Raw genomic sequence first — 23,967 nt, 5'->3', positions numbered from 1 at the left:
GTTTGTGTTTCTGTGTAAGTACAAGTGTTGGGGGGTTCAGCAGAAAATGACAAATAATAGGTGGATAGGTGAATTGGCCCTAGTGTGTGTTTGTGTGTGTGTGCCCGTGTTCGATCTGCAATGGACTGGCGGCCTGTCCAGCGACTGCTCCTGACTTGTGCCAGATGCTTGATGGGATAGACTACAGCTTTTACCCATGTTCCTGCTCTAGATAAGCAGGTCTGGAAGGATGGATGGGTAGGTATTTATAACAATCCACAAAGAGATGTTATACGCTAAGATACGTACCTTAAAATACTCCTCAAAGCCATAAGAGTCCTGCAACTCATGGTAGAGCAGAATTGTGCCATTTAGTATTTGACTGTCCAATGCCAAGTCCTCAAGTGTTTCAAGGCAACAGAAGATAAACGGTTTTGTTTTGTTTTTTGTGGCAGTTAAAAGCTGCTTGAAATCATTTAAATTACCAAAAAACAAAGTGGCATTATCTGGAGCTTCCAAAATTTTTTTCCTGATAACATCTTTCTTCTTGGCAAAATTATTGAACACAACTGTCCAGTCACTGCAAAAGTTCGAGCTGTTTTGATTTTCAAACTCAATGTAGTTGTTACAGGCTTCGTAAGCATTTCCCACAAGGGTCCATTTTTCTTGAGTAAAAAATGATTCCACTGTGTGTCCAAAAGTGGTTATGTTTGGTTCAAACATGACTAATCCATTTTGATTGTACACAATCTGGTGAGGAAAAAAAAAGATATAAATTAGACTGAGCCTTTCAACTAAGAATTGGTCCAGAGTTTCTGCTTTAAAGTGTAGAGTTCATTTGACACACAATGGAGCCATAGATCCATGCACTTCTCAGGGCCTCCATACAGGAGCCTGCAAAGTTCAAAGGACACGGCCAGAATTGTGCATGAAAATACAACACTTGAAAGTTCAGATTCCAGTTATCATCATGCATCTCCTGTAATGAATTTTATACAGCAAGTGTCCACTGGATTAGGTAAACCTGCCAAGCCCACATAATAGAATGTATTAATGGTGGAAGCCAAATAATACTCAGGCCTGCACTAATAGGCCTCTCTTCAAACTCACAATATATTGGCTGTTTAACAGCTGAACATTATCAGCACATATTATGTAATATTTCAAATCAAATGCAAAACATTACCAGCATGGATTTCTTTTAGATTTTTTGCAAAATGAAAAAGATTATCTATATATATATAATGTACATAAATATATAGATACTAGCAAAATACCCGCGCTTCGCAGCAGAGAAGTTGTGTGTTAAAGAAGTTATGAAAAAGAAAAGGAAACATTTTCAAAATAACGTAACATGATTGTCAAAGTAATTGTTTTGTGTATTTGGTGGCAGTGTCACAAAGTTGTTTTCGTCTAGCTGCATCAGAAAATGTACCACGACGTCTGACACGCCTCCTTTTTACTGTTTTCTCACAGCTTGGATTGCTGCTGTCATAATCGGTTTGAGTCTACATATATATATATATATATATATATATATATATATTGTAACGCATGTGCGTGTAGGAGGCCGCGGACAGATCTTAAAGCGCTTCAAAAGACGTTCACCGGCAGGGAGTGGCGGGATACTAACCTTTCTCCTTTGTCTTCCAGAAAAGAGACGCCCGCCATCATAGCCTGCCCGCAGTACGCCCACTTCGCCTTCCTCCACCATCTTTCCTGACGCCAGCAGTCCCATCCTCCCTCACGGTTCCTTCCCAGCATTCCTCCACTTCCGCTCCTCCTCTATAAAATGGCCGCCGACGCCTCTGAAGGGCGCCGCGCATATGAACTATTTTGTTTATATTTTTGACCTGTTTGCTTTTGCAATATTGTGGATTGTCTGCAATATACGGGGCCGGAAAACCCCAAACCTTGATATTGTCTATTGCTTCATCTTTTACAGTGGCGTAGTCGACAGGATAGGAGCCCGAGAGAGATGACTGAAGGGCAAGACCTAAACACAGTGCTGCAGGGGATGAATACCCAGATCCTGGCCCTGAAGTAGGCGCAAGCCGCAACCACCCGCGAGTTGGAGGAAACGAAGGCCAGGTTGGCAGAAGTCCGAAGGGTAAGACCCGATCCGCCTCGTCCAACGCCTCCGCCTCTGGTGCCCATGACAGACGCGGATGACATCGAGTCCTACCTGGGCATCTTCGAACGGACGGCCACCCGGAACGAGTGGCTGCGGTCCGAGTGGGCGTCCATTCTGGCGCCCTACCTGAAGGGACCCGCACAGCGGGCTTATTACGACCTCCCCGAGGAGGAGGCCGCGAGTTATGACCTCCTAAAGCAGGAGATCCTGGCACGCTACGGCATCACGCCGGGCCAGCAGGCGACCGAATGGCGGAGCTGGCAGTTTGACCCGGAGAAGCCGGCCCGTGCACAGGCCTTTGACTTCTGGGGCAAAATGGGACGCTGGTTGCGGCCCAAAGGTCCCCAAGCCCGAAAGGTCGTTGAACAGGTGGCCTGTGAGGGCCTGATAAACGCCTTGCCATGCTCCCTCTCCCAGCAGGTCCGGCGCCATCCTTATAAGGACGTGCCAGGCCTCCTGGAAGTCCTGGAGCGTCAGCTTGCGGTCTACCAAGCCGGGGGGTCGGAAAGGCACGCTCGTGGGAACCGACAGGGACGCAGCCTAAAGAAAGGCTGGCCTCCCCGCGCTGTTTCAAGTGTGGCGAGACCGGCCTTCTACTGCCGACCTGTCCCCTCAACACCCCAACGGAGCCGATGGACTGCACCTGGGCCACCGCCGAAAGGTACTGTACTCCGTCGCACCCGCTGGCAAGTCCAAACACGGGAGTGATGTTATTAAACGGGCACTCGGTGGTGGCTCTATTTGACTCCGGCAGCAACATTACAATTGTCGCTCGCCGTTACGTATTACCGCGACAGTGGCTTTCGCAGCACTTGCAAGTCACTTGTGTGCATGGGAAGACCAAGTCTTACCGTTCCGCTTGCTGTTACATCACATGGAAGGGGCAAGTTTCCAACCCCCCCTATCCAGTAATTTTGGGACAAGACTGGTCGCACAGGAAAAGCGGTAAGACGAACACTGCTCACGGGGCCTCGCTAGGTCTGGTTATAAGGGGGCGAGGCACCCTTCCTGCGGTCTCCACGCCATGCTCTGAGGCAAGCCAAAATGGCGCAGGCGCTTCGGGGTAACTTTCTCAGGCGACGGACTCTGACCCGGAAGCATCCACCGGTGAAGGGATGAGCCAGGGAACACTTCCGCCAACCCGCTCCCAAGACCCCCTGAGCAATTTGGACCACCAATTTCGGTCCACGCCTGCCTCGTTTAAAAGAATGGAATGACGATTCCCTGCGGTTTGCCCGGAATGCGATTGTTCTTCCAGGCAGCTCATAAGCTGACGGTTCCATGCCACGCGAGCCCTTCTTTGTGCTGGAGAATAATCTGTTGTATCGGGTGGCAACCCACGAGGGTGAGGTGCGGAAATTGTTGCTAGTGCCACGTACCTTCCAACGGGAGGTATGTGAACTAGCTAACGCTCACCTCCTAGGCGCCCACCTTGGGGCCGAGAAGACATTGGAGAAAATTAAGCTCCGCTTTTACTGGCCCGGGATCAATGAGGAGGTCCGGCGCTTCTGTCAATCCTGTCGGGAATGTCAGATTCACCAGATTCCTAGGGGGGACCGCGCTCCTCTCGTCCCAATACCCCTGATAGACATCCCGTTTGACCGAATTGGGGTGGACTTTGTAGGACCCCTGGAATCCTCAAACCGTGGCCACAAGTACATACTGGTCATGGTAGATTATGCAACCCGATACCCAGAGGCGGTTCCCCTGCGCTCCGCTAACACCAAGAATATCGCACGGGAATTAGTCAACCTATTTTCAGAGTGGGTATCCCCAAAGAAGTCCTCACGGACCAGGGTACTCCCTTCACCTCAGATACGTTCAGGGAGGTTGCCAAATTACTGAGAATAAAGCACCTGAAGACGTCTGTCTACCACCCCCAAACAGACGGGCTGGTAGAACGTTCTAACCAGACGCTTAAACAGATGCTCCGCAAGGTAGTCAGCGCCGATGGCAGAAATTGGGACCAGCTCCTACTGCTCGTGCTTTTTGGCTACCAGGAGGTGCCCCAGGCCTCTACAGGCTTCTCCCCTTTTGAATTGTTGTATGGCCGACAACCCCGGGGACTTTTAGACATACTAAAAGAGGGCTGGGAGGCTGAGGCCCTTCCCTCCTCCAATATATTGGAGTATGTGGCGCAACTGCGCGACAGGCTCGCTAAAATCAGGCCACTCCTAAAGGACCACGTGACTCGTGCGCAGGCAGCGCAGGCCGGTGTTACAACCGCAACTCCGTCCTCCGGGAGTTCCACCCGGGGGATCGAGTGGTGGTGCTCGTTCCTACCTCCCACTCCAAGTTGCTAGCTCACTGGCAGGGGCCATACGAGGTTAAGGAAAGAAAGGGGCTCATCGACTATTTAGTTAAGCAACCTAATCGTCGACCAAGCGAGAGGATTTACCATGTCAATTTGTTAAAACCCTGGAAGGACAGGAACGAGCCTCCCGAAACTCGTAGATCCCTCTTATTTTTTGGTTGCACGTCTGCCCTTAATCTCGGTGACGAGCTGACACCCCTACAGCGGCGAGAGATAACCCAGGCTATCCACGCCATCCCCGAAGTAGTGAGCGAGTCACCGGGCCGGACCTCGCTGATTGCACACGATATAGTCACGGACCCCGGAGTGATTGTCCGGGAGAGGCCCTATAGACTCCCGGAGGCAAAACGTGCCGAAGTGAAACTGGAGGTGCAACGAATATTGGATATGGACATTATCAAAGAAAGCCATAGCCCTTGGTCCAGCCCAATCGTCCTCGTTTCCAAGCCGGACGGCTCCTGGAGGTTCTGCAATGACTTTAGACGTCTAAACCAGGCCTCCAAGTTCGACGCCTACCCGATGCCCCGCATTGACGACCTGCTTGAATGGCTGGGTGCGGCTCGGTACTTGAGTACTCTTGATATGATGAAAGGGTATTGGCAAATTCCCTTAACGGCATCTGCAAAAGAAAAAACGGCCTTTAGCACCCCTAGTGGACATTGGCAATACAAGGTCCTCCCATTTGGGCTGCACGGGGCCCCAGCAACCTTTCAGCGTCTGGTGGATAGAGTGCTGAAGCCCCACCAGTCCTATAGTGCCGCCTACCTGGATGACGTCGTCATCTATTCCAGCACCTGGGAGGAGCATCTATTGCAGGTCTCTGCTGTCCTCGCGACACTCGCTAAAGCCGGCCTCCGCATTAACCCCCGTAAGTGTTTTTTTGGCTTAAAGGAGGCCAAATATTTAGGCTACCTTGTGGGAGGAGGACAGGTGAGACCCCAATGTTCCAAAGTCAAAGACATCCTGGAATGGCCCCGTCCGAATACCAAGAGACAGGTGCAGGCTTTCTTGGGGCTGGCGGGGTACTACCGCCAGTTCGTACCCCGTTTCTCCGAAAGGGCAGCACCCTTGACTAATCTCACAAAGAAGGGCGCTCCCCTGCATGTGGTATGGAACGACAACGCGGAACACGCATTCAATGACCTGAAAAAGGCTCTAACGTTGGCACCTGTATTAAGGACCCCTGATTTTGGGCGGCCTTTTATCCTCCAGACCGACGCTTCGGACACAGGCCTGGGCACCGTGTTGAGCCAAAGCGTCGATGGTGTCGAACACCCCGTGATGTACCTAAGCCGGAAACTGTTGGACCGAGAGGCCAGGTACGCGGCAGTGGAGAGGGAAGCCCTGGCCATTAAGTGGGCCGTGACTTATCTCCGGTACTACCTGTTGGTTCGCGAATTCACTCTGGCGACTGATCACGCTGCGCTTCAGTGGATGTCCCTCCACAAAGAGTCGAATCCGCGGGTCACCAGGTGGTTTCTGGACTTACAGCCCTATAAGTTCACAGTCACTCATCACCGCGGCGGCCTTCACGCCAATGCCGATGCCCTCTCTCGCATCCACGACCTCTCGGTTAGGTCCGCCTGTCCTGACGGTCTTGGGCTAAGGGGGGGGTGTGTCACATATGCGCGAGTAGGAGGCCGCGGACGGATCTTAAAGCGCTTCGAAAGACGTTCGCCGGCAGGGAGTGGCGGGGTACTAACCTTTCTCCTTTGTCTTCCAGAAAAAGAGACGCTCCGCCATCATAGCCTGCCTGCAGTACGTCCACTTCCGCCCTTCCTCCGCCATCTTTCCTGACGTCAGCAGTCCCATCCTCCCTCACGGTTCCTTCCCAGCATTCCTCCACTTCCGGCTCCTCCTCTATAAAATGGCCGCCGACGCCTCTGAAGGGCGTCGCACATATGAACTATTTTGTTTATATTTTTGACCTGTTTGCTTTTGCAATATTGTGGATTGTCTGCAATATACGGGGCCGGAAAACCCCAAACCTTGATATTGTCTATTGCTTCATCTTTTACAATATATATATAAACACACACACATACATATCTTCATATATATATACACATATATACATATATCTATATACATATATACATATATACACACCTATCTACATTATATATACACACACATACATACATACATACACACACAAATTATATATATGTGTGTGTGTTTTTGTGTGCGTTTGTATGAGTGTGTATATATTATGTAGATAGGTGTGTGTGTGTATATATATATATATATATATATATATACACACACACACACACACACACACACAGGTATATATATGTGTATATATATGTATGTGTCTATATGTGTGTGTATAGCTTTGGTCACTGAGTGCAAGGGAAAAAAAATAAAATGTAGTCTATAAGTTATTAAACAGTAAACCATTAACGTTTTAAGAAGTAAAGATTCATTGAGCACCACTGGAGTGGTTTCGGGTAAGCTACATTTTAAAGACGGTATAACACAAAAGGTAAGTAGTAACAACAGCAGCTAAAATGTATATGGATCATCTCTTGGTAGTTGATCCCTTTTGAAAGCCGCAACACATCGGCTGTGGTATAGAAATGCTTTGGTTTGGGATAAAAGAAAAAAAGGTGTAAAGAAAGGAATCATGCCTTTTTCTTTTATATAGTGTAGAGAGACGTCTTCGCTAACGATATGAGCATCGCGGTGGGTCTCGTGTAGACTGGAGAGACAGCCCTGCCATTAACTGGCTGAGATGGCACTGTCAGTCCTCCACCCCTGTGCGTGTCTTCATAATCCGACCTGGCGACCTCATAATCGTATACGTGCAAAAGAAAGTGCGAAGTGCCTTAATTTTAGTTTGCCGCGGTCTACAAATGGGATCCCGTGTTTACAGTTGTCTGGGCTATAGCTCATGGGAAGGAGGAAAAAAATTAAAAAGTGTTTACTTTTACATAAAGCAGAAGCGCAGTCAGCGTCTCAAAGGCCGGCACAGCTACGCACATGTGCCGGCTGCCCGACTTTTATAGTATTTTTGCAGTGCAGGAAACGGCTCTTTTTGCAGACACGTTCATGTAATCAAAAGTCTCCGCGCTCTTTAGAGGTCTTGCTTGTTCTCTGCCTACTGCGTTCATAGTCAGTTCACATGAGCCTCTCGGAGTACATGCATTGAAGCTTCTGAGCTGTGCCTGTGCTATCTCGTACAATCTTGCAATGTCCACGGCTTTATTTAATGTTAGCTAAGACCCGGCACTTAAAAGTTTCTCTCGCAGTTTCGCTGAGTTTGTGTCAAACACCACCCTGACCATCTCATCTTCATCTGAATATTTAGTTGCAGAGTGTTTCTATTGGATTGCCGCTGAGGGACGGCCTTATATGGGCAGGAACTTAATTACAAGGGAGGCATGATGATGCGAGACGCAAGACGCATCTCCACCTCCCACGGCCATCGAGTTGCCATCTATTACACTATATGGACAATAAAATAGGTTCCAGTTATGACCATTACGCATAGAATTTTGAAATGAAACCTGCCTAACTTTTGTAAGTAAGCTGTAAGGAATGAGCTGTAAGGAATCAGCCTTCCACCTACACGGGAAGTTGGAGAATTAGTGATGAGTGTGTCAGTGAGGGCTTTGCCTTTTATTAGTATATATATATATATATATATATATATATATATATATATATATATATATATATATATATATATATATATATATATATATATATATATATATATATATATATATGATTTATGGGCGGTACGTATATATATTCTGGTGGACGGCCAGGACTCATGCCCAGCCTGGATACCCCTTTGACACTGGGACTGGGGGAGCAGCCATGAAACGCACACTACATCCCTTGGAATGTGTGGTGGCAGCCCTCCTGGGTTACATCGGGGCCACAGGCATGGGACTTAGGGCTCAGCTCTGTTGGGCTTCATGGCCACCACTGGGAGGAGCTGCATGGCTTAATGAGCCCATGTGGGCTGGAACGCAGCTACACCCGGAAGTGCAGCCTGAATTAGGTTACCGTAATTATCACCTGAAGCACTTCCGGGTGGGCTATAAGAAGAGCCTGCAGTCACTACTCGGGGAGCTGGAGTCGGATGGCAGTGGACAGAGCTTGCAGGGGAGGAGTGGAGGCGGTAGAAGAAAAGAAGGGCTGAGCATTTTGATTGTTTGTGCATTGTGTTTGTGCTGTGTGCACCAAACGAAGAATAAAAAGTGTGCGTTTTGAGACATTTGTTGTCCATGTCTGTCCGTGTCCAGGTTCAAGTTCACAATATATACCTGTATATGTATTAATTTCTTAGTTCAGAATCGCAAGCTGATTATTTAAGTGGTTACCTATAAGGTAACGCTAGTCGGTCAGTTGTGAAAAATCTGCCACATTCTCTCAGCTATGAGAAACAGCTCATTGCCACTGCCAGTGAATTAACGTTTTATCTAGTTTGTTATAGAAAAACAAGTTACCCTCAGAGTCCAGAGCCCCGATCACAACATTATAACAGGCACATTCCGAGAAACAGCAAGTTAACATTTCTATATCTGTTTTCTATTTTTATCTGAACAGATACCAGCAGAAACATTTTTTTTTATCAGGGAGCAGCATAAACAGTCTATGTTCAGTAGCAACTCTTTAAAGGCTAATTTTATTTCGAAAAAGCACACAAATAAATGGCTTCACACATAACTCAGCATAAAAACCTGTTGCTGCCTGTTGTGCCAGGTTCAATTTCACAATATATACCTGTATATGTATTAAATTCTTAGTTCTGAATCGCAAGCTGATTATTTAAGTGGTCACCTATAAGGTAACGCTAGTGATTGGTCAGTCAGTTGTGAAACTGACGCCTGTTTGCAGCAGCAGCGGATCGACAGCCAGCAGGAATGCACAGTGGGATGGCTGCCTGGCTGTCTTTGTGAGACGGATGTGCGCGGGTGGCAATTACAGTGAGACACAATATGGTTTGTATCTCCTGTCATCTTAAGTGTCTGTCCTCCCAGGCGAATGTTGCCATAGGACGGTGCATCAGCTACACTTGGGAACCGATCAGCTGCCTCACTTTCATTTTTGATCTACATCTCCAGATCACTTGCATCAAAATCAGAGTCCGATTCAACAATAATATGAAAAAAGTCATCCACAGATTATTTTGCTTTGAGCATTCACTTTGGTATCTCTCCACATCCCATTTTAGAAGTTGTTTGCACTTTGCTACTAATGCAAGCACAAGGAATTGATATCAAATCAACAAAGCTAACTTTCCTTCTAGCAAAAGCATTTCAAAAAGCGCCGTAAGAAGAAGATCACTGATCTCTATGGATTGCTAACTAGACTGAGGCTTTCAAAATAATACAAACCGGATTCCAAAAAAGTTGGGACACTAAACAAATTGTGAATAAAAACTGAATGCAATGATGTGGAGATGGCAAATGTCAATATTTTATTTGTAATAGAACGTAGATGACAGATCAAACGTTTAATCCGAGTAAATGTATCATTTTAAAGGAAAAATATGTTGATTCAAAATTTCAGGGTGTCAACAAATCCCAAAAAAAGTTGGGACAAGTAGCAATAAGAGGCTGGAAAAAGTAAATTTGAGCATAACGAAGAGCTGGAAGACCAATAAACACTAATTAGGTCAATTGGCAACATGATTGGATATAAAAAGAGCTTCTCAGAGTGGCAGTGTCTCTCAGAAGCCAAGATGGGTAGAGGATCACCAATTCCCACAATGTTGCGCAGAAAGATAGTGGAGCAATATCAGAAAGGTGTTACCCAGCGAAAATTGCAAAGACTTTGCATCTATCATCATCAACTGTGCATAACATCATCCGAAGATTCAGAGAATCTGGAACAATCTCTGTGCGTAAGGGTCGAGGCCGTAAAACCATACTGGATGCCCGTGATCTCCGGGCCCTTAAACGACACTGCACCACAAACAGGAATGCTACTGTAAAGGAAATCACAGAATGGGCTCAGGAATACTTCCAGAAACCATTGTCAGTGAACACAATCCACCGTGCCATCCGCCGTTGCCAGCTGAAACTCTACAGTGCAAAGAAGAAGCCATTTCTAAGCAAGATCCACAAGCTCAGGCGTTGTCACTGGGCCAGGGATCATTTAAAATGGAGTGTGGCAAAATGGAAGACTGTTCTGTGGTCAGACGAGTCACGATTCAAGTTCTTTTGGAAATCTGGGATGCCATGTCATCCGGACCAAAGAGGACAAGGACAACCCAAGTTGTTATCAACGCTCAGTTCAGAAGCCTGCATCTCTGATGGTATGGGGTTGCATGAGTGCGTGTGGCATGGGCAGCTTGCATGTCTGGAAAGGCACCATCAATGCAGAAAAATATATTCAGGTTCTAGAACAACATATGCTCCCATCCAGACGTCATCTCTTTCAGGGAAGACCCTGCATTTTTCAACAAGATAATGCCAGACCACATTCTGCATCAATCACAACATCATGGCTGCGTAGGAGAAGGATCCGGGTACTGAAATGTCCAGTCTGCAGTCCAGATCTTTCACCTATAGAGAACATTTGGCGCATCATAAAGAGGAAGGTGCGACAAAGAAGGCCCAAGACGATTGAACAGTTAGAGGCCTGTATTAGACAAGAATGGGAGAGCATTCCTATTTCTAAACTTGAGAAACTGGTCTCCTCAGTCCCCAGATGTCTGTTGAGTGTTGTAAGAAGAAGGGGAGATGCCACACAGTGGTGAAAATGGCCTTGTCCCAACTTTTTTGGGATTTGTTGACACCATGAAATTCTGAATCAACATATTTTTCCCTTAAAATGATACATTTTCTCAGTTTAAACTTTTGTTCCGTGATTTATGTTGTATTCTGAATAAAATATTAGAAGTTGGCACCTCCACATTATTGCATTCAGTTTTTATTCACGATTTGTATAGTGTCCCAACTTTTTTGGAATCCGGTTTGTAATCATAATAACAAAAACTGCATTCATTCTTGATAAAATAATTGTCGGCATTAATTAATTAATGCATTAACGTGATAATAATGCGTTAACTTGCCCAGGCGTAATATATATACAGGTAAAATTCCATTACAACGAACTCCCAGGGACCTAAAAAATATTTTGTTATAACGAACACTTTGTTGTAATGAGATTCTGTATTTGTTACTATAGTGCTTTCTTTAACTTGCGCCCAGACGTTTGCAATCATTACAATAGCTTCTTTTGTGTTAATTTTGTATTGAATGTACTTCGTAGTAACAAGATTTCTATAGACTCACGTCATTTGGGGAAACTGTCGGGACTATAAAAATACTTTGTTGTAATGAAAATTTTGTTGTAAAGATATTCATTATAATGGAATTTTACCTGTATATAGTAGGTGCCATGAAGGAAGGACAGGTGTCCTGGCTGGGAAAGAGGGATTCTTGCCCAGCCAGGAGGCCATAATGTGTGGACTATGTGAACAGACATACCAGGTGCAGTCATTCCCCCAAACGAAGGGGGGCAGTGTTCCTCAAGGCTAATTAAGATACCACACAGAGTGGTATGGGAGTTAAACTCCAGAAAAGCAGCGCTGTCAAAGTCTTTGGATATTGCCAGAAGGTGCTGCCGAGGGAGGACTGCCATGGTTTCAATATGAGCCAAAGTACACTGGATGACCTTAAGCAGTTTCTCCATCAGAGTTAAAAGAGAGTAAATTTAAAAAAATATTTGAAACTGCAATTGTTTTGGGCATTACTGTGTCTGAAGTTCGGGGTTCAGTGCTGCCCCTTGTATTTGCAATATATATGTAAAATGGAATGTTTCTTAGTCTGTCTGTCTATGTGTCTGTACATTCCTTATGCAATCCTACACCCTTTGACTGAGCTCGACCAAATATTGTATTGTAGGACCACACAGACAAGAAGGTCTACTTTGGAACCCAAAATTTTGACCCTGAGGTTCCCAGTGATTTTTCCTCGCCCATGTGCAGTAGTTTCACTCCAATTCCTCCTGCTGGCTCAGACCAAGTGAAACATCCAAACCATCTAAAGCCATACTAGCAGACAAAATGACCAGAGCTTTAGCATTACTTACTTGAGCCGTGCTGTGTGCAGCTTCTGTCTACTGTAATATAAAAGGGAGTATCATGCAGTTTTGGTGGAGGTTGTTGGGTGAGGCTTGATAAGGAGTGGAAGTGCAATGCACCACAAAAGAGAATAAAACAGTTGTTGATTAACTCCTGTTTTGTCTGCTTTCCTTCATAATTTAAGCACTAAGAACCATCCACCTTGAACTAAGAAGAGTCAGATATGACAGCAGCATTCAGAGTTACAAACTGTCAATGTAATACTGTGATACAAAAGAACAGAATATTTACCCTTAAGAACAGAGACATTGATAGAGAGGCAGTGTGAATGACAGGTGGGACAGCTAGCAATAACAACAGGGTCAGCATTCAAAAAACCCATAAACTTTTCCTTTCTTGCCTAAACCCGTTGTACAAATATACCCAGGCAATGCAGTGTAGTTCAGCAAGTCCTCTCATATTTTGTAACACTGCAAACTAAACGCCACAAAATATCCTTAAACATAATGAAAAACAAATCAGGTAAATAACAGGCCCTATCTTACTGTGCTAATTTTTACAGAATCCACATTTGAACTTTCTCAGTTATGAAGTCATTAATGACACTCACTTGATGGAGGAAACTGCAAAACCATTCATGCTTTCTTGGTACATTGTTAAGTGTAAGTACTTTCTTTTGGGTTTCAGACTGCTATCTTTAAAAGGCCTCCATGTAATAAATGAAACCTGGATGAGGTGGGAGACCACTTGGGTCCTGTGATGGACAGTGGGGCACGTAATGGCCCACTCGGTTCAAGACCTTTTACGTTCTCGCCTTCTGCAGCCCTACGCAGTTGTTGCCACCACTCTTGACAATATGTTACTGATGGCGAGACTATACAAAAAAAGAATTTCTGTGCACGCCAACTAGCCCAGGGCCCACAGCAAAAGTCCCTGTTCCCCATGTCATTACCACACCCTGGTCATAAGACATTGTTACCTTCAGAGTTCGATTTCCAAAGTCTAGCATATAGTCCAGCGTGTCTTGAGTGAGGTGAAGAAGTAAAGGCAGTTCAAACAGAGACCAATATTCTTCGTAGAAGCAGGATCCACAGAAAGTGAAGAGCTTGTATCCCACTGTAAATCCAGAATAAGCCACTTCCATGTCTTTCAGTGCAACCTCAAGTGCAGTAACCACTGTATACATGAATGTGCTGTTTTAAAGAAAAGAGAAATCAGCAATAGGTGTAAGAGCTATTCTGGTATGAGGTTTTATGATCTTGAAAAGTTCTGTTAAAAGTTTAAATTAAGGTAAAGATGCCTAACTTAAAAGCATCTCCTATCATAAAACCTGTTGGACCTACTCACTCCTAAGATACCCCTTTATATCTCAACTCATTATGGTTTTCGGACACAGCTGGACTCGTTTATGTTGTGCCAACAGGCACAGAAATGACTCTGGAGCAACAAAAGGCAGAGGACTATTTACTGTATCTAGGGAGCAGGTAAAAAAAGATACCCAAAATTGCTTTTATTTTACTCTTTAACAGTCACAGCTCTATAAATGCATGTTAATTCTGTGTGACAACTCGAGGGTGTCCCTGAGCCCCAAACCCCAGAAACAACTATCAGAGACACAGTCCTGGGTTAATTAAAGGCTTTTTTATTTGCACAAACTGTGTACCTTTTAAAGACTTCCATTTCCAGTCGCCCAGCATAAACAGAACATTTCCCTTCCCTATGCATTGCATTGGGTTCTCCTCCATGATTCCCAGTCAAGTGTTGCCTATCCTTTCTCCTGGCTCTGAGTCCCCAGGTTAAGTGGAGGGATCTCTTTTAAAGCCCAACCAGAGGGTACTTCTGGTGCACAATCTGTTCCATCTTAGAAGCACGTCCAGGTCAGACAGGACCCCAAAGGTCCTTGTACTGTCAAAATCCAACTCCTCCCCCTAGCCAGCCCCCACAGACCCTGACAGTACAGTCGCATGGGGCCACAACTCCCATGCTGCCCTGCACGTAAATATCAAAATGTCAACAGATACAGTAGGAAAGGTATATCAAGTGTCCTCTGCTGCACTGATGCAAATGTAGTACATGCCCTTCACATTTTTTTTTAATTTAATTGATTTTATTGTAATCATTCCATACAAATAGATCAATTTTTACAAAAAATAGGATTGAAAACAAATCAACACCCACCCCTAACGCCCTACACATTTTTTAATGTGAATTTCATTAATTTCATATTAATCACATATTTTATACTGTGACTTAAGTGACAAATTAAACTTCATTAAAGGTTCAAGAAAAAAACATGTCAAAATAAAAACAAAATCAAACTGTTTGCATTTTATGATTTTTACACTTACTCATTGCCTCCATATGTGCAAACTTCAAACATCCCTAAAACATACAAGTCACCTTCTGTCTCCAACAAGCACGGCAGACCAGCTTGCCCCATGATCCCCAAAGAATATCCCAGGATCAAAAAAACACTAAGGATTGGGATGTGTTGCATTTTCCAAATTTCCCTGAAAAGCAAAGGGTTAAAAAAATTAACATAATGACAACTAGACAGATATTAATAGCCTTTTGGGGGAAACACTGAAATAGTTTTCAATTAATGAATGGCTGATGGCCCCTGGTGCCAGTTTAGGGCAGGTTCCTCCCTTACACATAATGCTTCTGGGACAGACTCCAGCCATGTGTCACCATGAAATTAATTAAACCGGCTTGGTAATGTTGTATTGCACGTTATGATTGATGGCCTTAGTTTTTCTTCCATTTCTGAATATTCTCCCTCTTATATTCCTCTTAAGGCCATGTCACATTAGACGACTAGTCCATTGATTTTCAGTCGTAGCCCATATTTACATAATCTTTGAAAGTCAGAGGCACTCGCTTAATGTGACATTTCCTGTGACTTAGTCCAGCTAGGCCACATCAAAAGCAAAAAGTAAAATTTTCTCTTTAGTCATGGGGTGGATTCTATGTGCAAGAGAGCTCACAACCAATGAATACGGGTCTAGATGTACAATGTAGAGAATGCAACAAGAAGGAATAAGGCAGGCAGGTGTTTTGGACTTCACAAACAAAAGAGAAGCTCATCCGTCTGATATCCCATGTCCCACAACAGAATGGAAAAAAAGAAAAAAAAAGTACAGAGCTTGCGGCTGAGTTGGCTGTAGCTCTTAACCCTTCGTACAGTGCCGGCTCCGTCAGGCAGCACATTATTGGCTGTCACAAATGGGTGAGCATGACTGGGCTTGAGTTTTGGTATGCAATACATAGATGTGATATGGCCAGCGATTTTCAGTCATGGTCCAGTGGTGAGGTCTACGATAACAGGCAGCAAGTTTGAAATACCCCATGATTAGAAATCATGTAACGTATTGCCCAATGCCTTTTCACTTTCATATTTTAACAAGGCTTATTTTTCCAGGTTGGATGCTGAACTTTTCAGTTTTCTATTAGTTCTTAAGGACAAAATAGCAGTGTGGTGGAGTGTGGGGATTCCAGTCTGGGCACTGCCTTTGTATGTTTATGTTCTGTGGGTGACACTGGTTGATCATCAGGTACTCTCATCTTACTCCCAGGATCCCAAAACTTGCATTTTAGGGTAATTGATGGCTGTGAACTGGTCCAATGTTAATGTCCCATGTGATGGGTTGGTTCCCTGCCTGGCAAAAGATGCTTTCAGATTGGGCTCTGATTCCCTCAACTCTGAAATGGATTAAATTAATTTGCTAATGAATGAATGATAATAAAGTTCAGAACCTGAACCTGCTTTGTGCATTACAGGCCTTCACTGGTTGCAGAGCACTGGATACATGGCACAAAGCAACCTTGGCAGGGGTACCAATCTGTGGCAAGACAAACTCATTCACACTTCAAAAACTGTAAAGTTGGCAGTCGCCCTAACCATCAATATCTTTGGAAATTACAGCACGGAGAGAAGAACCACACAAACATGTGGAGAACATGCAGACTACACGGGAATAAAGAACAAGCTTGGAGTAGAACACAAGAGAAAATGAAAACAAAACTGATGGCCATTATGATGAACACTGCACATCCTCTCTGTGACACAGTAGAACTGAGGACATTTAACCAATGAGTTATTCCACAGAAGCGTGTAAAGAAACATGACTAGGGCTCCACTATGGCAATACACCTACATAGTGCTTCACTATGACTGCCATCTTATCTTTAGCCAAGTCAAAAGTTCTCGTTTTTCTTTGTAAGTATTTGTGTATATTAGCGGGAGTTGTTATTTTATTGTTATAATATTTCTAGAGCTTCTGTAAAAAGCTCGGTTTCCCTCTTGGTACAAACAACGATCTATTTATCAATCTATCTATTTATCTATCTATCTATCTATCTATTGTGGGAAGCAACCCGGACACAGACAGGTAGACATGATTTTAAAGCACCACACACGTTTATTTACAACTATTTACACACTCGAAACACACACAACCCAGTGCCGCACCACCAATCACTCCAAAGTCCAGGCCTTTTCCAAATGCCTTTGCCTCTTCAGGTCTGCCTCCTTTCCTGTCCTCTCCTCCAAGACTCTGTTCACTTCCACCCGACTCCAGCCATCGAATGGTGGGAGGCAGCCCTTTTATACACACCTAGATGTGCTCCAGGTGCCTCCTGATGAGCTTCCGTCGCCCCTTCCTGGTGTGGCGAAAGTACCGACTGTGGACCCGGAAGCACTCCGGGTGTCCCTGTTCTTCTTCCCCCAGCACTTCCAGATTGTGGCGGAAGTGCTGAGGGCCAGGGCTCCACAGGCATTGGGGCACCACCTGGTGGTGACCACGGGCCCCTATAGGGTTGAGCTTCTAAGCTCCGTTCTCATGGTCCTCCAGTCCATCCACCCCCAGCCACTAGCCTATCTATCTATCACAGCACTAAACTGTACATTGACAAAATGTACTGTCCTAATATCCAAAGATCAATGATGTACAGTATTTGCTAACATAACAACTGTGAAAGAAGATTAATGTATACATGGTATAACTTTCAGGTGCTTTCATGGACTTTCACTCTTAAAACTACTGATCCTTTATGGCACTTTACTAGGTTATGTGAATTCTCACAGCTCCATTGCTTGATAAAGAACCATTTCATTTTGTGAAGGGTTCTTTGCACGTGAAATTAGTTTGTGGGCATTTAAAAGGTTGACAATACATAGACAAAAAAAAAATCTTTAAAGCATAGCAGGCTATTGATCTGAACAGATCAAAAAAGCCTGAACTTAGTCTATGTGATTATACTCTGAAAGAATCCGTTTAAAATCAGAAACCCATCTGAGTTTTAAAAATCTGTTATTGTCTATTCATTTATGGAATCTTTTACAGTTTAGAATAAATAAAGGGTGTTTCACAACAACTTTCCTGGGTATGGTTTTTGTGGAGACCAAAAATGCTTCTGTTATGGCATCACTCTGGATACTTTATTTTTAAGAGAGTAGCTGTTTTGAAAGTTGGAGCAGAATTTTTTTAGTTACTTAAAGAAATGGTCAAGTCATCTGTCTATCTATCTATCTATCTATCTATCTATCTATCTATCTATCTATCTATCTATCTATCTATCTATCTATCTATCTATCTATCTATCTATCTATCTCCTTAGAGCTGTGATAAAACAACACTTAAATTGTACATCACTATTCCATCCTAATATCCAAAAAATTATCAGGAAACTTCTATTAAAGTATTTAAACAGTATTATAAGCTTATTTGCCAAGTACATATTTGTTCACAGAGGGATGCTTGCATAACGTGTTTGTTGTTCTATTCGTCTCTTAATAAGTGACTTTTTGATTTTTTTTCAGCTTTTATGGTTCACTTATCTCAAGCAGCAAAGAAGTGTGTGAGTGTATCAGAAAGTCCTGCAAAGACCCTGACTTGTTCTGGGGACCACTTTTAGCCTTCAGGAGTGGCTGTCAACCAAGTAAAAGAAAACAAAGTCAAAGAAAAATATACAAGTTGAAGTGACCTCTCTCGAGGTACATTTAAAGTCATGCAGAATGTTTCTCTGTTTTAGATGGACAAGTTATATGCTTCTCAATGTGAGATTTTGAAATTTCAAAAATGTGTACAGCTGTAATTGAGATTAAGAAAATTCCTGATTTTAAAACTATTCTCATTGAACAAAGTAACACAGGCTAAGTTCAGGTTTTCTTGATTTGTTGTAGTCTTGCTAGGTAGCCTACTATACATTAAAGATTTCTGTTTTGTCTACAAATTAGGAAAATTTCTAAAGGCTAAAGAACCAACCTCATGTGCAAAGAATCTGTCTCCGAATGAAATGATTCTTTGTCAAGCAATAGATAAATAAGGGACCCCACAACCTAGCAAATGCCATTAAAGAACTACTAATTTTAGAAGTATGAATCTATACTAATAAAAGGCAAAGCCCTCACTCACTCATTCACTCACTCACTCACTCATCACTAATTCTCCAACTTCCCGTGTAGGTAGAAGGCTAAAATTTGGCAGGCTCATTCCTTACAGCTTACTTACAAAAGTTGGGCAGGTTTCATTTTGAAATTCTACGCGTAATGGTCAGAACTGGAACCTATTTTTATCCATATACTGTACTGTAATGGACTGCAGCTCAATGGCCGTGGGGGGCGGAGTTGAGTGTCACATCATCACGCCTCCAACGTAATCACGTGAACTGACTGTGAACGCAGTACGTAGAAAACAAGGAAGAGCTCCAAAGAGCGCTGAAGAAAAAACGCATACAATCATATTCATAAGTGCAGCTACTGCGGAAACAAAGCACGGTGAAAGTTTATAGACACACTCACGATGCCATTTGTCATGCTTTTGACGAATACTTTATTCGCAAGATACAAGTTTAATGAGAAGACACGAGGTAAAAACGAGACTTTGGATCACTTTGTAACGGAGTTAAAATTACTGTAGCAAGAAACTTTTAAGTGCCGGGTCTTAGCTAACATTAAATAAAGCCGTGGACATCGCAACATCACACAAGAGAGCAGCTCATGTGACCTAACTGAATGCAGGACGAGTGATCACTTCCATGCATCAAACTAGTTCAAAAAACGCTTTAAACAATTGACAAGGTAGTAAAAGAATATGCTCTGAGCTGAGCTCCACAGCTAACACGGTCTTGCGGAAGCGACTTCGTCACGCTGCCACCAAATACTCACAGAAAAATCCACAAGTTAATACCCACGCTTTCTCTAGAGTTTCTCCACACTCAATGTATTCCTCGCATCCCCGTTATACCCTCTGATCTCCCATTTCAATTCAAATGCCTCCAATTGACCAGTAATAAGTTTTAAGGACAGACCCTACAAAAGGTTGCCATTGATTTGAGGCAAGATTGCTTTTCTCCTAGACAACTATACGTTGCATTCTCAAGAGTGAGCTCGCACAGCTTCGTCATATTACAACCAGAGCACTGAACTGACAACCTGCTATACAAAGAGAACTATAACAATCGTAATAAACGAACAATAAAACAGCGGAGAACCAGTGGATTAAATAAAAAGGCAGCTTCCTTGGTGAAGCAAGGAAAAAGGATGGCCTTATATGTTGTTCGTTTATAAAACAGCAGAGAAGCTGTGTAAAGACTGCTTCACAAAAAAAACAGCAGAACGCCTTATATGAGCTGGCAGTCAACTAAAGAAGGGAATCAATATATATCTATAATCATAATAAACAAACAAAAAATAGCACAGAAGCCGCAGATTAAATAAAGGAAATGGGTACCTGAACAGTAAAGTAAGTCTCAAATAGCTACACAATAACTATAACAATCGTAATAAACGAACAATAAAACAGTGCAGAACTGCGAAGCAAGGAGAAAGGATGGCTTTATATGGCATTCGTTTATAAAGCAGCGGAGAGGCTGTGTGAAGGCAGCTACACAAAAAAACAGCAGAGCGCCACACTCTTAATGTATTCCTTGCATCACCGTTATGCACTCTGATCTCCCATTTCAATTCAAATGCCTCAAATTTCCAATAAGGCTCTGCTTCGTGATGACAAGTAATAAGTCTCAGGGACAGACCCTACAAAAGGTTGCCATTGATTTGAGGCAACATTGCTTTTCTCCTGAACAACTATACGTTGCATTCTCAAGATTAAGCTCACAGAGCTTGGTCATATTACAACCGAAGTGCTGAACTGACAACGTGGTATACAAAGAAATCCTTAACAGATAGTTATTGGTATATTTTCCTTCAGTTTCTGTTGTGAACGCTGGCCCGGACACAGGCAGACGGACAACATAGTTTCGCCACACACCCTTTATTATATACAATATTTACAGTTTTCGTGCACTACCAACCCCAGTGCCTCCAGCACCAATCCCAGAAATGTCCAGGCCACACAGTCCTTTTGTCTTTCTCTCCTGGCCGCCTCCAGTCCTCACTCCAGCTCCGTCTTGCTTCCTCCCAACTCTCGCCACGACTGCTGGGAGGCGGCCCCTTTTATGGGCACTCCTCCGCAGACACGCCCTTGTGTGGCGGAAGTGCCGGCTGCGCACCCGGAAGCCGTATGGGTGTCCCCTGTCGTCTTCTCCCCAGCACTTTCTGGTGTGGCGGAAGTCCTGGGCTCCAGGGCTGTTCAGGCAGTGGGTCGCCGCCTGGCGGTGGCCATGGGCCCCTACAGGGCTGGGCTTCCATGCCCCCTACCCAAGGCCACCAACATAACCAGGGTGGACACCCCCTCGTGTTCTGGTGGAGGTACAGGCCCTCCTCCAGTCCTACTGGGCGTCCCAGCCGGGCTCCTGCCTCGTAGATATGTGTATATATGTGTCTGTGTGTATTATATATATATATATATATGTGTATATGTGTGTATATATATGTGTGTGTATATATGTAGATATGTATATATCTGTATATATATATGTGTCTGTGTGTGTATATATATATATATTGTGGTATATAGGACGAGGACGAGAGGAGGGCTTGTGCCTCCTCCAGACCGAGAGGGGGCGTCCATCCTGGTTATGTTGGGGGCCTCGGGTAAAGGGCTTGGAAGCCCAGCCCTGTAGGGACCCGTGGCCACCGCCAGGCGGCGCCCCGATGCCGGTTTATCCCGTGTGGTCCTCGGCCGGGACTGGAGCCCGGCCGGGACGCTTGGAGGACCAGAGGAGGGCGTGTGCCTCCTCCAGACCGAGAGGGGGCGTCCGTCCTGGTTATGCAGGAGGCCTCGGGTAAAGGGCTTGGAAGCCCAGCCCTGTAGGGACCCGTGGCCACCGCCAGGCGGCGCCCCGATGCCGGTTTATCCCATGTGGTCCTCGGCCGGGACTGGAGCCCGGCCGGGACGCCTTGGAGGACCAGAGGAGGGCATGTGCCTCCTCCAGACCGAGAGGGGGCGTCCGTCCTGGTTATGCAGGAGGCCTCGGGTAAAGGGCTTGGAAGCCCAGCCCTGTAGGGACCCGTGGCCACCGCCAGGCAGCGCCCCGGTGCCTGAATATCCCAGGAGCCCAGCACTTCCACCACACCAGGAAGTGCTGGGGGGAAGACGACGACAGGGGACACCCAGACGGCTTCCGGCTGCGCAGCCGGCATTTCCGCCACACTGGGGTGTGGCTAGGACTGATTGCCAGGAAGCAGCTGGAGTCCATCCGGGTTCCCATTTAAGGGGCCGCCTCCCTCCAGTCATTGACAAGAGTCGGGTGGAAGAGTGGCGACGTCTGGAGGAGGAAGGAGGCGGTAGGAAGAAAAGAGAGAGAGAGAGAGAAAAGAGAGAGAGAGAGAAAAGAGAAGAAGAAAAGAGAAGGCATTGGAGTGGCCTGGACTAAGGAGTATTGGGGCTGGTGAGCGGAATTGTAAAAGAGAAATGAAGAATAAAGATGTGTTTGTGGGTGACATTGACGTGTCTGCCTGTCTGTGTCCGGGGCGAGGTTCACAATATATATATGTGTGTGCGTATGTATGTATGTATGTATGTATGTGTATGTGTGTATATATATGTATATTTATGTGTATGTATGTATGTGTATATGTATATATGTATATGTGTGTGTGTATGTATGTGTATATATATGTTAATATGTGTATATCCTTCTATATAAAAGCGGTCGGTTGTCCTTCCGTCCCGTGAGTGCTACGCAGGCGCGGAGTTTCACACACATCCCGTCCATTTTGCAAGGCACGATGGGATTTGTAGTTTTGTTTTTCCAGGTAAAAGATGATTTTCTACTCCAGACTGTGTGATATCTTCTTCTTCTTTCTTTCTTACTATATAAAAGCGGTCGGGATTGTCCTTCCGTCCCATGAGTGGAAAGTGTAGCGGTATTCTGCTTATCACAGACTTACTACTTGCTGCTTGCGGTACGAAGCGACATGAAGTGAGCAGAGTTCTAGTGCTCCCATCGTTCCCTTGCTTTTGTGCGCGATGCACTGGAAAAATAGCCAAAATTATGTCTCTGGAAATAATTAATGTTGATGGAGTACAAATGCCTCACTGCGTAGTAAATATCAGGGGGGTTTAAAAGGGCGACCTCAATATAGAAAAAAAGTTTAAATTTCATCACAAAAATAACAGAAACTACGAGTATTAAAGTAATACCACTCAAATGCATTATAACCAAATTAATGAGTTTGTATAAAATATCAAACTGATCTACATATTTAATTGCCTTAAGAAGTGGTCAACTTAAAAATCAGTCGCCTTAAAAGGCGGGTCAGCCTAGTATATGTATATATATATATGTAGATGTGTATATGTATACATATTGTCATGCTTGGGTCACAGATTTGCACAGAGACACCTGTGGTTGTAGAAAACAGGAATTTTATTCAAACACTGCAATCAAACATTTGTTTCTTTTTCAAAAGCTTAAACGTGCTCCATGACAAGTCAGAGATGACAGTTCCACTAGGAGCAGAGAATGTCAGAGAGAGAGAGAGAGATAAAAGCAAAACAATCAATTCCAAATCTCACAGGTGCTGCACAAGGCTTATAAGTTAGCGGAGTATCGCGTGAGGCTTGTATTACGCATTATAGCGCAAGTGAGAAGGGTAAGGAGCAACGTGAAGGTAGACTGTGTTTCAAGGATTGGGGTTTTCCCAGGGGCGCCTGTATCTTCTTGGGGTGCCATCAGCCCTCCAACTCACAATATGTATATATGAGTATATGTAGATATGTCTATATGTAGATATGTATATATATATATATGTATATATGTATATGTACAGTATATATGTTTATATGTGTGTGTGTTTGTGTGTGTGTATATATATATATATATATGACAGCAGCACTCATAACAGTGACAAAACAATTACATTGACAGTCATGTTACGTTATTTTTAAAATGTTTCCTTTTCTTTTTCATAACTTCTTTAACACACTACAGTACTTCTCCGCTGCGAAGCGCGGGTATTTTGCTAGTTTATACTAATAAAAGGCAAAGCCCTTACTGACTCATTCCTTACAGCTTACTTACAAAAGTTAAGCAGGTTTCATTTCGAAATTCTACACGTAATGATCATAACAGTTGACAACAGCC

General features: G+C 44.3%; 1 protein-coding gene across 2 annotated transcripts in view; it reads right to left on the bottom strand.

Annotated features, from left to right (window-relative positions):
* LOC120543221 (vomeronasal type-2 receptor 1-like) overlaps positions 1 to 23,967 on the bottom strand; it is a 51,548-nt gene that overhangs the window by 12,947 nt on the left and 14,634 nt on the right. For both annotated transcript variants that reach the window (XM_039776165.1, XM_039776164.1), the window contains exons 3-5: positions 14,826 to 14,987; positions 13,457 to 13,670; positions 289 to 729 (exon numbers count right to left, since the gene is read on the bottom strand). In XM_039776165.1, the coding sequence (XP_039632099.1) occupies positions 289 to 729; positions 13,457 to 13,670; positions 14,826 to 14,987 (817 nt within the window). The remainder of the gene's footprint in view (positions 1 to 288; positions 730 to 13,456; positions 13,671 to 14,825; positions 14,988 to 23,967) is intronic.

This window comes from Polypterus senegalus, chromosome 13 (assembly GCF_016835505.1).
Source record: "Polypterus senegalus isolate Bchr_013 chromosome 13, ASM1683550v1, whole genome shotgun sequence".
Taxonomy (NCBI): domain Eukaryota; kingdom Metazoa; phylum Chordata; class Cladistia; order Polypteriformes; family Polypteridae; genus Polypterus; species Polypterus senegalus.
Note: the sequence above shows the minus strand (reverse complement) of the source record. Positions and strands in the feature narration are given on the sequence as shown.